The sequence below is a fragment of the Ylistrum balloti genome, unplaced genomic scaffold (assembly GCF_031769215.1).
Source record: "Ylistrum balloti isolate Yb309-2 unplaced genomic scaffold, AGI_CSIRO_Ybal_v1 Utg370022, whole genome shotgun sequence".
NCBI lineage: Eukaryota > Metazoa > Mollusca > Bivalvia > Pectinida > Pectinidae > Ylistrum > Ylistrum balloti.
In genome coordinates, this window is record NW_026782089.1 from 366,822 (window position 1) to 382,649 (window position 15,828).

Genomic DNA, 15,828 nt, shown 5'->3' on the forward strand with positions numbered 1-15,828 from the left:
GTTCGAAATCCAAGATGATCACCATGACCGCTATTTGGTATAGTTTCAAGTTACGCTCCGACTTCAACTTACTGCTACTTTCACTCTACTACTTCAGCACAAGTTTTGATGTGTATAGAAATCAAATCCATCCGGTGTATTTATTTATCGATGCGAACCGCAGTTTGGATAGTCGTCACGCGACAATGATGTCACATATGTTTTTACGAGGAAGTAATTAAGTATACATGTTTGTATGTGTCAGAGAAAATAAACGTATTATGTATGTGCATTTATAATATTTTTGTATAACGCAACGAGCTAAAAATTGCAGGGTTATGATACACAGAGATTCTGAGCCTCGGGGCCAGGGAACTCTTGTTCTCAGTAAAGGTATAAGCCTGTCGTTATCAAAAGGATTCTTTTCCTAAGAAGACGATATAATGTACATGTTTTTTTTTTTATCTTAAATAAGTTAAATATAAAATGGGTATTATGGATTATTCAACAAAAATCATATTCCGAGAGGACCAGGAAAAAAAATTGAAATTGGATAGCTCAAACTCTAGTGTCACAGCAGGATAAAAATATCGGATACCAGGGGAAAAACAGGTCGCGAGTTAGAGGAACTTGGGAAACTAAAGTATATTGTACAGTCATATAGAATACTAAAATCATTTTCATACACGGGGATTTTCAATTCTCAAGTACTTCATGTATTTCCTGAGTGTTTATATCATCGAATGGTACATGTAGTTGAATGTGTCATTTTGTAAACAAGGAAAAGGCTTCTTAACAATACATACAATGTAGTTTCCTAGAAAAAGGAGACGACGTTTTACATTCAATGACAAGGAAATTTTAAAAGCAGGAAGATATCTGTGTGAATTATGTGGAAATCAATAAATTATAATAATGTTGCTATGGATTTAAATGTATGTTTGTAGGATTAAAATCGATCCTTTCATCTATATTACCGATTTAAAAATAACTGATTGATTATCTCCCCTGTTCTTACAGGTGTGTTACTATGAATCTCTGCACAAAGACCCTTTCATGGTTACCTGGTTGTGGAAATTAGTGTGCAGTGGGTTGTAGAAACAAGTGAAGCTGACACTGGTCTTTTTATAGAGGCGTGGAGCATGCAGGAAGGGTGACTTAAAGTACATTAGAATTTCCCTTTATAAACATTCGCAATCACGCAATAAACAAGTCCATGTTATTACGACGTTCTATCTACCTTCCTTTAATATCAATCTGGAGTCAATGAACGTCAGAACTCTGACCGTATATAAAGTGTAGGAAATAAGTGACTCGCGTCTAAATGTATGTTCTTTGTGTACAAGCTGGTACCAATGTCACGTTTCAAAGTTCTGGACAAATATGTATTAAATACTATTTCTGTAGCAACTCTTATTTTGATGGAAATTAGGACAGGAACAACCATGTGACTTAACAATACCCAAGGTTATGACGTCACTTATTACAAAAGTAACACAGACAAATATTTGAAGCACAAATGCTGAAAATTATGTATCCAAACAACATATGTGCCTACCACGTTCAAGTATTGTACAAGACCCTAAGTGTAATTCCAACACGAGACCCCAAATCTTCAATTAAAATACAGGTAGATTTCTGTCATCGATTATCGTTCGACTCCACTGCCATCGTTCCTTTTCATAGATAAATCGCTCATCGAGTCAATGAACATCACATCTTAAAAGATCAGGTAAGTGTTAAAACCAGAACTAAATGTGAAGCTGATCTAACCGACAAGAATACACGCACGAATATAATCTGCGTTCAAAGGGAAACAACTCTTACAATGACCACGTTAACACCCATATGGCAGAACGGTAAGCCTATGGTCTCCAGGTTTAAAATGCTTGACGTCGAAATTGTTTCGTCCAAGTTGTTCACTTTAAACTTCAAACCTTCCAAAAAGAATAAGAATTAAAGGAGAACGATATATCCCATTTTCGAAAGCTGTTTGTTTGCATAACATGAATACTGCTATATCCCCACCCTTCGTGCATGTAAGAACTGCAGTTGTTATACTCTGTACTCGTTTGCATCTAGATGTGCCCTGCTGTTCACTAAATAAGACACAACAATGATGTTGGAATTTGTAGAATACTTGTGAAAAAGAAAGAAATATCAGGTAATTCTAGCATTTTCACGATTTAATTAAATATAAAGAAGTTGTCTGATGAAATCCCGTAATTTGAAAACTTAAGGGATTAACAATTAATTTCAATTTCAAATCAATTTTATTCCGTAAATTTTTACAACTTATTGGACACGTAAGAATTTTTTCAAATGACATATAGTATAGCATACATTCAACGGTCGTCCTTACTCCATCATTATCAACTTGTTGAAAACATACATTTTTACAAATGATATTACATAACATGCATTCAAGAATAGTCGTGTATGTATCACCATATTCAACTAATGTATACATCGACAACAAAAAATACAGTGTTATTAACGTAACAAGAAATGACCACAATATATATTCTGCATAATCTTATTATTTACAGACTGACTTTAGATTTTATAATTATTTTATCAATTATGGTCGTACTTAATTTGCCTAAAATATATATCCAGCTAGTTTACGAAGGTCGTTTAAGTTATCGACACTAAGCAATTGTATAAGTTATACATAGAAGGAATTCGCCAATAAAATGGTTTTATATATTTCATTCTTAAATTTCGGTATTTCCTTCATATCAAAATAAAATTACTTTAAATGCATATTCATCTCCTGTGTCTAAATTATAACTCGGACAAAGTCTTTGTTCTCTCGGTATATTATTATATCTGTCAGTTTCAATGGCCAAATTATGTGCGGAAAGGCGAAGTTTAGATATACAAATTCGATATTTTATAGGAATAAACTTCGTCAAATACTATTGTAGGGTAAAATTATTCGCAATGTGCCTACATAAAGTACATTTAGGTGAGGACTCCAGTAATCCTCTCAAGTGTTGCTGACTTTGGTCATCAATCAGCATTTATCTATTTCAATATTTAAAGTCATACCTTGTTTCGTCCTTTCGACCATCAATATACTCATTTGTCTTGGCAGTAGTGTGATAAGAAAATGATAAACCCGGCTTGTTAATCCCATAAACACGCTGCGACATATTCACCTATCCCTATTGACACGCCTGTATTGCATACCTACAATGTATAAGGTGCGTCTCGCTTAGGGAGACATATGTGCATTTAATTCTTCTTGTGTGATCTCGTTATACGGGAATAAATGGAACGTCGAACTTTAAGAAAACGTGAATTGTATGACGCAGTGTACTCAGTGTACATGTACTGGTATATAATACATGTATTCGTCCCTCGCTCTGAATTCGATTTCCGCTATGTTTTACAAAATTGTCCTCAAAGATTATATACGATTTCAGTAGATCGAATAAAAAACATTTATCGCGTACAAAATATTACACTTACTGAAACATGTTTTAAATAACCCGACAGCCTTACGACTACCGAGTTGATAGCCTTTCTCGAATAACCGAGTAGACAGCCAAGCTCAGCCGGTAATAGCCTGAAGCTAGAGTCTACCAGTGAAGTCTAATACACTATGTATCTCACTCGTGGTTCATTCTCGTGCACATTTCTCTGGAACGTTATATGCCTATTGTTTACCAATATCCGTGCATTGCCACATTCTACACAGTCTGTCTTGATCTATCCATTCCGAAACACTTCACTATCATGGGATACTCGCGTGGACGATTTGGTAGGCCGCCTGACGCTGAAGGAGATCATGTTGCAGATGAGTAAGGGAGGTTCGGGTCCCCATGCGGGGCCTGCACCACCCATACCTCGCCTGGGCATAGGGCCCTACAGCTGGAACACGGAATGCCTCAGGGGAGACGTGAGTGCGGGGAACGCCACTTCCTTCCCACAAGCTCTCGGCCTTGCCGCCTCGTTCAGGTAAGGACCGGTTCGATACACAGCAGGGGCACATTTTTGGTATTTACACGTCGCCTGAACACTGACGTTCGTCGGTGAGACGATGCACGGGCACGGGAGGAGTCGCGGAGACGGAAAACCTATCAACCATCAACCATAATTATTTGAATTAATTTTCTTATTATATAATACTTAAAAATGCAAAGCTTGTTAAAAAAGTTTATTAATATTTTTATCAAAATTGCGGAAACGATCGAAGGAGATATCAGTTTTCAGGGTTTTCCCCCAATAATTTTTTCAAAATAAAAAAAAAATTGCAAATTTTGCAGATGGTATTTAATATTCAATGATAATTAAGTTTTAGCAGGTCGATTTTCATCATATCATATACACTGTACTGTCAAAACACAATTCTGTGACAATATAGTTTACAAATTCATTTGCAACATCAACTGAATTAATAAATGCCGTCGCCTCTTTGTGGACATGGAGTAGCATGCAGTTGTTAAGACGTTGTGTCATTGTTGATTGCAGATAGGTTTTGATTCTGCACAATGCTGATGCTGACCGTTCACTGACAGCATTAGTTGCTGGTATCAAAAGTAAACAATATCAGAAGTTTTATCATGACTAGTAATGATTTGCAATTTACATTTACTATTGTCATCATCACAATTTGAGCAATTTTACTAAAAAAAACATGGTTGGAAACAAAGTTTTTATGTGTATTTCAGCTTTTAAATTTGCAACCAAACAACGCTACAATCCACCAGCTGAAGGGGGCTTCGCCCCTGGTCACCCACCAGGGCTTTGCCCTGGACCCGATGGGAAGCCTAAAGGTAGCCCACGGACCCCCTGCCTTAATTATGTATGTCAGTCCCCCAATGTCAAATTGCTTCCGCCGGGCCTGTTGAGGAACCTAAAAGTTGTATCATGTATGATTTGAGTCATTGGACTCATATCTTCATGAAATTTTAGGGTTCCGGGCTGAATAACATATTATTGCATATATGTTTCTCTATTGTGCCTTTTTTTCGAAAATAACAGAAACGGAGTGTCCAATATGCATGGTCCAGGAGCAAAATCTCATTGAATTTTCTGATAATCTTTAGAAGCAGTTTTGTTGATTTGTCGCTATGAAAAGAAAGTTCCACAAACCACGACTAATCTTTTACTTCTTTTTCGCCATTCTGTAGTACCGACGTTATATATGACGTAGCAGAAGCCACTGGTGTTGAGGTTCGCGCCAAATATAACTATTTTCGGAAGCGACAAGAGTACGGGGACCACAAGGGGGCGAGCTGTTTCAGCCCCGTTATCAATATCATGCGACACCCTTTGTGGGGACGGAACCAGGTTAAGTTGTTTTTACTCCATTAGCAATGTCTACTCTATAATTAATTGCTATTAAGAATATAGATCTGTATTTTTTTGTATCCCGAAACTGACGCTGTCATTGACAGAATATACCTGCTACAAGTATCTTTACTGTTGTACCAAACAAGTCTGTTTGCGTAAATTCATTTAAATTGCAGCTTCATCCGTTTAAGTTTGGTATTGTATTTACTCGTGCTGACAAATTTATTTTTTGTACATCTGCTGTCATAACTTATGATAAGGTCAACATCAAGGTCAGGTAAAGTAAGACTGAAAAACAAAACTGTCGAAGTTTCGATAGTGTGAAATTTCAGTAAATGTTGCTGTATAAATAGAATGTCTGTTCAGTATCTTAAATATAAGCTGTATTTTATATAGCTTCTATTTAAGACACTCGCCGTGTATTCTTTATACAGATCGTCACCGAATATTATTTTTTGAAAAAAAAAATGTATATATATATAGGTGAGCACGCGCAAATCCGAGCATTTCTTTGGAAATGCCGTTAGTGTTAGCTAACAGAGAAAATTTTATATCATCTGGTCCTGTACTCCTTGTAGTTTTACAGCAGTATCCTTACAAATCTTTTTTTAGTTCATATTTTACTCTAGTCTCATCGAATGTGTGTTTGAATTATGATTCCGTTGACAAGTATTATAAAATGTGGTATTATGACAAGTAATTCGTAAAAAAATATATGATGATATATTAAGTTCAGTGACTCTTGTTCCTTCAGAACGCCCATTTTTGTTGTAGGAGACCTATGGAGAAGACCCCTACCTCAGCGGAGTCCTGGCTGCATACTTTGTTAAAGGCTTACAAGGTCAGGACAAAAAGTACATCAGAGCTAATGCTGGTTGTAAACACTTCGACGTTCATGGTGGGCCAGACAATATCCCTGTGTCACGTTTCTCCTTCGATGCTAAGGTAAATAAATCACTATTTGAGAAACTGAAACCTGACATTGGCAGAACGATATAAAAATAACATCAAAAAAGAAAATGTATGAAATGATTGCATGCGTTTCCATTTCATAGAAGATCTGTGAAATTAGGTAAAGTTTTCATTTTACAGAGCATCTTTCGAGGTTAAATGAAAACTTGTAAAACATAATCTCTGTATGTTGATATGTTGAGAACTGCAAGAAAAGATTGTAAAAATAGCAGGAAGTATTTAGTGTCGCCGAGTCTTTCGGTTTCTCTGCCACAACGTACTGTTTAATGGAGAAGATTGGACACGAGATCGGAGATTCGCAGACATAAGACATTGTTTGACATGATATATCACGAACACATCACACTGTCACAGCTTCTGATTCATTGACATATGTCATCACAAAGACATCACAATGTCACAGCTTCTGATTCATTGACATATGTCATCACAAAGACATCACAATGTCACAGCTTCTGATTCATTGACATATGTCATCACAAAGACATCACACTGTCCTAGCTTCTCGTTCATTGACATATGTCATCACAAAGACATCACACTGTTACAGCTTCTGATTCATTGACATATGTCATCACAAAGACATCACACTGTCACAGCTTCTGATTCATTGACATATGTCATCACAAAGACATCACACTGTCCTAGCTTCTCGTTCATTGACATATGTCATCACAAAGACATCACACTGTTACAGCTTCTGATTCATTGACATATGTCATCACAAAGACATCACACTGTCCTAGCTTCTTGTTCATTGACATATGTCATCATAAAGACATCACACTGTCACAGCTTCTGATTCATTGACATATGTCATCATAAAGACATCACAATGTCACAGCTTCTGATTCATTGACATATGTCATCACAAAGACATCACACTGTCACAGCTTCTGATTCATTGACATATGTCATCACAAAGACATCACACTGTCCTAGCTTCTTGTTCATTGACATATGTCATCACAAAGACATCACAATGTCACAGCTTCTTATTCATTGACATATGTCATCACAAAGACATCACACTGTCACAGCTTCTGATTCATTGACATATGTCATCACAAAGACATCACACTGTCACAGCTTCTGATTCATTGACATATGTCATCACAAAGACATCACACTGTCACAGCTTCTGATTCATTGACATATGTCATCACAAAGACATCACACTGTCCTAGCTTCTGATTCATTGACATATGTCATCACAAAGACATCACACTGTCCTAGCTTCTGATTCATTGACAAATGTCATCACAAAGACATCACACTGTCACAGCTTCTGATTCATTGTCATATGTCATCACAAAGACATCACACTGTCCTAGCTTCTGATTCATGGACATATGTCATCACAAGGACATCACACTGTCACAGCTTCTGATTCATTGACATATGTCATCACAAAGACATCACAATGTCACAGCTTCAGATTCATTGACATATGTCATCACAAAGACATCACAATGTCACAGCTTCTGATTCATTGACATATGTCATAAAGACATCACACTGTCACAGCTTCAGATTCATTGACATATGTCATAAAGACATCACACTGTCCTAGCTTCTGGTTCATTGACAAGATATCACAAAGACATCACGCTGTCACAGCTTCTTGTTCATTGACATATGTCATCACAAAGACATCACAATATCACAGCTTCTGATTCATTGACATGATATCACGAAGACATCACACTGTCACAGCTTCTTGTTCATTGACATATGTCATCACAAAGACATCATACTGTCACAGCTTCTGATTCATTGACAAGATATCACGAAGACATCACAATATCACAGCTTCTGATTCATTGACAAGATATCACGAGACATCACACTGTCACAGCTTCTTGTTCATTGACATATGTCATCACAAAGACATCACAATATCACAGCTTCTGATTCATTGACAAGATATCACGAGACATCACACTGTCACAGCTTCTGATTCATTGACATCACACTGTCAGCTTCTGACAAAGACATCACAATATCACAGCTTCTGATTCATTGACAAGATATCACGAGACATCACACTGTCACAGCTTCTGATTCATTGACAAGATATCACGAGACATCACACTGTCACAGCTTCTGATTCATTGACAAGATATCACGAGACATCACACTGTCACATCACACTGTCACAGCTTCAGATTCATTGACATATGACATCACAAAGACATCACACTGTCACAGCTTCTGATTCATTGACATATGTCATTACAAGGACATCACACTGTCACAGCTTCTGATTCATTGACATATGTCATAAAGACATCACACTGTCACAGCTTCAGATTCATTGACATATGTCATAAAGACATCACACTGTCACAGCTTCAGATTCATTGACATATGTCATTACAAGGACATCACAATGTCACAGCTTCAGATTCATTGACATATGTCATAAAGACATCACAATGTCACAGCTTCAGATTCATTGACATATGTCATAAAGACATCACAATGTCACAGCTTCAGATTCATTGACATATGTCATAAAGACATCACACTGTCACAGCTTCAGATGTCAGCTTGACATGACATATGTCATCACAAAGACATCACACTGTCACAGCTTCTGATTCATTGACATATGTCATCACAAAGACATCACACTGTCACAGCTTCTGATTCATTGACATATGTCATCACAAAGACATCACACTGTCACAGCTTCTGATTCATTGACATATGTCATCACAAAGACATCACAATGTCACAGCTTCTGATTCATTGACATATGTCATTACAAGGACATCACACTGTCACAGCTTCAGATTCATTGACATATGTCATCACAAAGACATCACACTGTAACAGCTTCCGATTGGTTGACATAAAACTTCAAGAAAACATCACATTGTCACAGCTTCCAAGAGTACAGTGTATATAAATTTTGGTATAACGATTGAAATATTTTTTTATTTTCCGTATATATAATTGACAGGTAAGTGAACGCGACTGGCGTCTCACTTTCCTACCAGCCTTCAGACGTTGCGTAGAAGCAGGAACCTACAGCCTGATGTGCAGCTACAACAGGTCCGTTGGTGTATGTCGAAAGTTATTATTTTATTAGTTTATTTGACAGATGCACATAGATGATGACGAATGTCCTATGGACATTATGTAATTTATATTGTACATTCTCGTGTTGATAAATGAAAATACTAACATGGCAGCGTAATCATAATTCAAACTCAAATTCCATAGAATTAGGGCAAAATATATACAAAAGAAATATTTACACGGAGACTCCTGAAAAAGTACAAGAGGAATAAGATCAGGTGTTCAGGAAGAGTAAGCGTCTTCTGCTTCATGGACGCCACCCACCATGTAATCCTAATAAATCCAAGTAAATAATGTCACGTTCTAAAATGAGAACAAGGTATATAACAATGGAACCAACAGGCAAACTGATACGCATCAAATACGCCCATTAGCTCCCACGACAGATGTCGTCGATGAAACAAAATAATCATTTCTTTTCGGTGCACCTGGTTCTATTCTACAAGTATTTTATCAAATGTTCCAAATACATGATGTCTTTTGCTGATATTCATTTACAAATTTACATTTACATATTTACTTTTTCAGACTAAATGGGATTCCCGCTTGTGGTAATAAGCGCCTCCTAACGGATATCCTGAGGAAGGAATGGGGGTTCAAAGGTTACGTGGTGAGCGACGAGGAGGCTATTGAGAACATTATAGACTTCCATCATTACCTCAACAATTCTGTGGACACGGTGGCTCTATGTGTGAATGCTGGCTGTAATTTAGAATTATCAAACAACGAAGCAAGTCCTGTCTACTACTCTATGAGTATGTATCATGTCCTTTTGCATTACACACTTATTCCATTTTATTCCGAGGGGGAGAGAGAGAGAGAGAGAGAGAGAGAGAGAGAGAGAGAGAGAGAGAGAGAGAGAGAGAGAGAGAGAGAGAGAGAGAGAGAGAGAGAGAGAGAGAGAGAGAGAGAGAGGGGGGGGGGGGAGAGAGAGAGTAAACTGGTTATTAGAAGTTCTAGATCACAACGTTGTTCAAATATTCTGACATCTTTCCACTTTTTCTTATTGGTCTGGAATCGACGGAAGAACAACTGTGACCCTATATAGGATTGAGGGAAAAATTCATCGACTGCAGACAGACATAAAAGTCCATAAAACGTCAGAAAAATTCGAATCCTTCGCAACTGCCAGCATAAAAAATTTACCTTACGATCAAATGCTTAATGTTAGTATATATCTAAATTGTTTTACAAAAATTTGATCATTGGAGACACTTCATATTTCACATCTTATTATTATTTGCTTTCGCAAATAATCTTATACAACCATTTTTTTATTCCTATAGTTGAAGCGATAGAATCTGGAAAACTGACAGAAAGCGTTGTTCGGGAAAGCGTGAAACCATTGTTTTACACCAGAATGAGACTTGGCGAGTTTGACCCACCAGACATGAACCCATACGACCGTCTGGATTTATCCAACATTCAGAGCGCAGATCATAGAGCTAAATCACTTGAAGCTGCAATGAAATCTTTTGTTTTGTTGAAGAACGTCAACCATTTGCTACCATTTCATAAAATATTTAAGAAAATTGCGGTATGTGTCTTATTATCATAATGAGTTTTAAATGCCCTCTTGTCATTCACACAGATTTAGTTAATGCTGCAATTCCCTTAATTAACCAACGAGTTACACAGGACATTAAGCGATAAAGAACAATTCACAAACTGATTTTATTGAGAGTTTTGATTGGTTAAAGCATTTAGCACAAAACATGTCCTGAAGCTGTAACGTTCCAAATGGAACAGTAATAACTGTCACTTATTGCAATCATACAGGAACTGATTAAGACTATCTTAAATACTATTGCTACTGTGCAGATACTTATTTTGAAATTTTTCTGTATGGAAAATTGTTTAAGAAAGGACGAATGAATGAATATTCATTTCATATCACAAAATTATTCTGTTACCGGTTACAGGTGGTCGGGCCCATGGCAAACAACCTTGAACAGCTATTTGGTGACTATAGTGCGGACGCCAGTCCATCATACACTACAACACCTCTAGATGGGCTAAAACATCTCGCAGAATCAACTAATTATGGCCAAGGGTGTCCTGACAACAGGTGTGTCCTTTACAATGCTACACAAGTCAAGTACGCTGTGGCGAATACTGAGGCAGTGTTTGTTTGTCTTGGAACAGGTGAGGGTTGCCTTCTAACATTATGCTGATATCTATTTAATGGATACATTATAAGAGTCAAAAATACTTATTTAGAGAAACAATATTAAACACAAACATTTAGGCGTTGGTCATTTTAAAAATTTAAATTATTTGAAAAAACAATGAATTAACCAGATATTTACTGAATTTTGAGGTAACTATGCTAATTAATAAAACATTTCCATATACAGCGTGTATCATTAGACGTGTATTATCATATGTATAATTAAAACAGGTGTTACCAGTTATTATCAGAATTTAAGTAATAATCAAATAATCAAATAGGGGAAAGAAAGTCACGTCAATTAAGGTAGAAGTCTAATCATGTGCTGCCTACTAGTAGACAGTGCTAATTGAGAAATTCTAATTAAAATGTAGATACATATACCAACCCTCATGTTCCATTCTGTCAATTAAACGCTAATTTATCGCTCATAATTTCGAAAAAGGTAATTTCGAGTCATTTCATACTTAATATTTAATTTTGATAACTGTTCCTAGTTTATATCCTATATGACAGGACAGGAACTTGAAGGAGAAAGCAATGACCGAAGCAGTATGGACTTACCAGGGAAACAGCTTCAACTTTTGAAAGACGCCGTACAGTTCTCAGGTAAAGTGTTTTATACACACCTGTGGTAGACACCTGCAAACAGAATGTGCAATTGTGACTATACAGTTTTACAAAATATAACAACACTAGTGGTTTAATTTTACAAACATAAAATACTGCACTAGTATGTGCTCCTTTTTATCCATATACCCACTGTTTATAACGGATGCAAATTTGATGCTTCAAAACATTATGGACTATTTAAAGTTAATGCAGTAAACATTAAAAATTGCAGGTAATGTACCGGTTATACTGCTTCTCTTTAATGCTGGTCCTTTGAACATTACATGGGCTGAACAAAGTGGTCGCGTTGATGCCATATTGGAGTGTTTTTTCCCTGCGCAAGCTGCAGGTGAGGCAATATTCCGTGTCCTTACTAACAATGGCGACAATGGCAACCCGGCGGCGAGACTACCATTTACATGGCCTCTTTATGCTAGTCAGGTAAATATGCACAATAAGAGATGTGTGGAATTTTTACACAATGGAAACACGTGTATGTTATGACACCAACACTTTACAATCAAAGCTCACAATACAAGTTGAAACGCTTACATGTTGAGATTAATAAAGTAAAAGTTTTCGTTTCCCAAATGTTTTGGAGATACCTCCTTCGATAACGCTATCGTCCAGTCATTGTATCTAAGGAAATGGCAGACACGGTAGTTCAAACCGTGCTTCGAAACCAGTACTGACGTCCTAGGTTATGAAACCTGTCAAGTTAAACACACCTGTATAATATCATTACACAAGGCCCAGTGTGCACTCGCCTGACAACATTGAAGTGGCGAGAAGATAGTTGATGTTTCACATAGATACATTCAATATTATGTAAAATAATAAAAAAAACCCCCAAAAAACAAAACAAAAAACAAAAAAAGCGAATCAAAATCCCATCAGGCCATCACATACACGTACTCCAAGCTTTAAACTAGACATGGCATTTTTTTTTCAATGTCTGCTCACTGAAAAGTTTGAAAAAGCTGTATAACTTAGTTGTTGAATTTCTCAATCATGATCTTTTAAATGCTTGACAAATAAAATGCATGCAAAATGATGACCTGTCTTACATTTTACTGATGTAACTGAAATAACTGGACTAAAATGTCTTCCACTTTCTTGGATACAATGACCGAACGATATCGTTAAGGGGAAGGTCTCTGAAGCATTAATTAATAAATATTTATTTCTTTATTTATTTTTGATCTCAACATGAATGATTTTAACTGAAATTCTATGATACAATCAGTATATTACGTTTGTGTTGTTACAGGTGCCTCCTATAAGTAACTATTCAATGACAGGAAGGACCTACCGTTATTTCCAGGGTGATCCGCTCTATCCATTTGGGTTCGGTTTATCTTATTCTAAATATCAATACTTCGACGCTCGGTTGCCACCCCAGGTTATCGCTGGTCATCCCGTAGGGGTACAAGTGGAGGTCGGGAATATTGGGCCATATGATGGACAAGAAGTAAGGATCCTAATTGTTCTTTTATCCTTCTTACAGCTAACAACAAATGAAAAAAAGTCTCCTTAGACGATGGGGATTGAAGTCGTTACCTCGACACAGTTGTATAGTACAAACTCAGGTCAAGTTAAATACAACACTGCAAACAAAATGCTGCAGCTTTCCCACGTTACCTCCTTATTATCATAACAGATTATGACGCGATTAAACATATCAATTCATTTATTTATGGTATAGATGGATGTTACGTAAGTCTGATAGGAAATGTTATATCAGACTTATGAAGGATCAGATAGGTGATATTGGGATGTTATTACAATTATTATAATATTGTCATATCTTGCGTTGGTACCTATGGAATAATCTGTATCACATGTTCATATCTTTATAATAATGTCATATCACGTGTTCAGATCTTTCATATCATTTTAATAAGTCATATCATACGTTCATATCTTTATGATATTGCCACATCATCCACGAACAAGATTAGAAACTTTTATATCAGTTGGTATGTGTCATTTATTGCCTTGTTATCAAGTCAAGATGTTGAAATTAGAGGCATTTTACTTTTACCTGATTGTAGGTAATCCAAATTTACATGGAATGGAGAACGACAAAGACGCAAATGCCCAAGTTACAGCTAGTGGCTTTTCAAAGAGTCTTCCTAAGAATTGACGGCAAAATAGTAACCAGTCTGGAAATACAACCTAGGGACATGGCTGTGTGGACGGGAAATGCTTTTGTTATAGAACCAGGTATAAATAAATGACTACATCGCCTGAACTAACCGCCATTTCTACTAAGATTAGTTAAAAGGCAAACATATTAATAGAATCATAACCCAATTTCAAATACAATCAAATAAGGGCAAAATATTAAAAATAGATTGGTTTACGCGGAGAATCTTAAAAAAGAAGACAAGGAAAATAAGATCAGGAGTTCAAGAACCTCTCATGCTACATCGACAAAAACCGTCATGTAATTATTAGTCATACTAAGTTAGTAATGTCACTTACCCAAATGAGAACATTGTATACAACATTGGAATCAACATAGAAACTATAGAGCAGCAAACGCGTGCGGCTTCATATCGCGTAAAGATATAGAGTTTTCTCAATGAAATCACCTTGGTGACCGAAAAACTTAATTTTCAGCAATCTGCATTCGTCGAAACCCTGTATTGTAAGTTTGTCTATAAGGTATCGACATCTTACACGGAAGTCGTGTTACTTAGAACAGACCCATTATTATCGAATTAACTGGAACATGTAAACATCATAGGGATGTTGCTATCTAGAAATGGAAAATTTAGAGTAGGGAAATAGAAATAATCACGTTTATCATACAGCTTGGTGGAAAGTGTCCATGTTGGTTTCATTGTAGTAAAAGATTGTGGTAAGTGACTGATATAGGAGAGTCAGTTGTGTCTTTGATCAAACGGATAATGATTTAGATAATGAAGAAATGTATAAAGTAACTGAGTGTTTGGTCTGAAACAAGTTTTTTTATTATGATCAACTCTTTGAGAATCTTTGCTTAATACTAGATACTTTCCTTAAGCATAGTCATATGTGACGTAAAATGTTCTTTCCAGGTAAGATGAGGATCTATATTGGTGGACAGCAACCTAAGCAAAAGATGAACGTACCCTCCAATATCCTAGTGAGAGAATTCGAAATTATCAATTCAAAACCCTGCTATCATTGGCAATAATGTGTTAATCTAATGGCAGCTTATGATTACCAGGCGCATGCAAAATGTACAATTATACACAAACAGTAAAGAGATTACATTGTACATTGATAATGAAATATGATATTATGTATATGAGAAATGTAATATTCATTTATTTTGTTGCTTTTCATATATTTCATCGAAATTTGATGTGTACTTTTTGTTTGATAATTTCATGAAATCTATTAAACTTTATCGTTGACAGTGAATTAAAAGGAAGATCTGATTGTATATAATGTTCTTTATTTCGTGTTTTATTTACAAATGAAAGTTATAAAATGAAAATTATCACTATAGTCTATGATCTCTTGTATGTATCAGCAGCAGTTGTCTACTTCTAACAGGAAAGAAACAAATATAAAATAACCTGAAAATATTGACACACGACAGTTAACGACCGAAGTTGCATGTGTGAAATTACATTCTGTATTTAAGCACGTTGGCTGACTTTGTCGGTCAAGAGTTTAAAACTATAGTATTATGTTTAAAAAGGTTAACT

At 36.1% G+C, this 15,828-nt stretch overlaps 1 protein-coding gene across 3 annotated transcripts; it reads left to right on the plus strand.

Annotated features, from left to right (window-relative positions):
- The first annotated feature begins 3,562 nt into the window (after window positions 1–3,562).
- Window positions 3,563–15,565, plus strand: LOC132548653 (uncharacterized). Of its 3 annotated transcripts, XM_060212529.1 has the most exons (12): window positions 3,563–3,945; window positions 5,121–5,280; window positions 6,058–6,228; window positions 9,224–9,315; window positions 9,871–10,097; window positions 10,629–10,879; window positions 11,265–11,487; window positions 12,029–12,121; window positions 12,357–12,565; window positions 13,395–13,595; window positions 14,179–14,350; window positions 15,190–15,565. In XM_060212529.1, the coding sequence occupies exons 1-12, from the start codon at window positions 3,590–3,592 to the stop codon at window positions 15,306–15,308; spliced, it is 2,274 nt and encodes a 757-aa protein (XP_060068512.1). In that variant the 5' UTR covers window positions 3,563–3,589; the 3' UTR covers window positions 15,309–15,565. The 3 variants fall into 3 exon arrangements, with proteins under 3 accessions (XP_060068512.1, XP_060068513.1, XP_060068514.1); XM_060212531.1 differs by lacking the exon at window positions 5,121–5,280 and having other exon boundaries at window positions 3,773–3,945; XM_060212530.1 differs by lacking the exons at window positions 5,121–5,280; window positions 9,224–9,315.
- The last annotated feature ends 263 nt before the right edge of the window (window positions 15,566–15,828 follow it).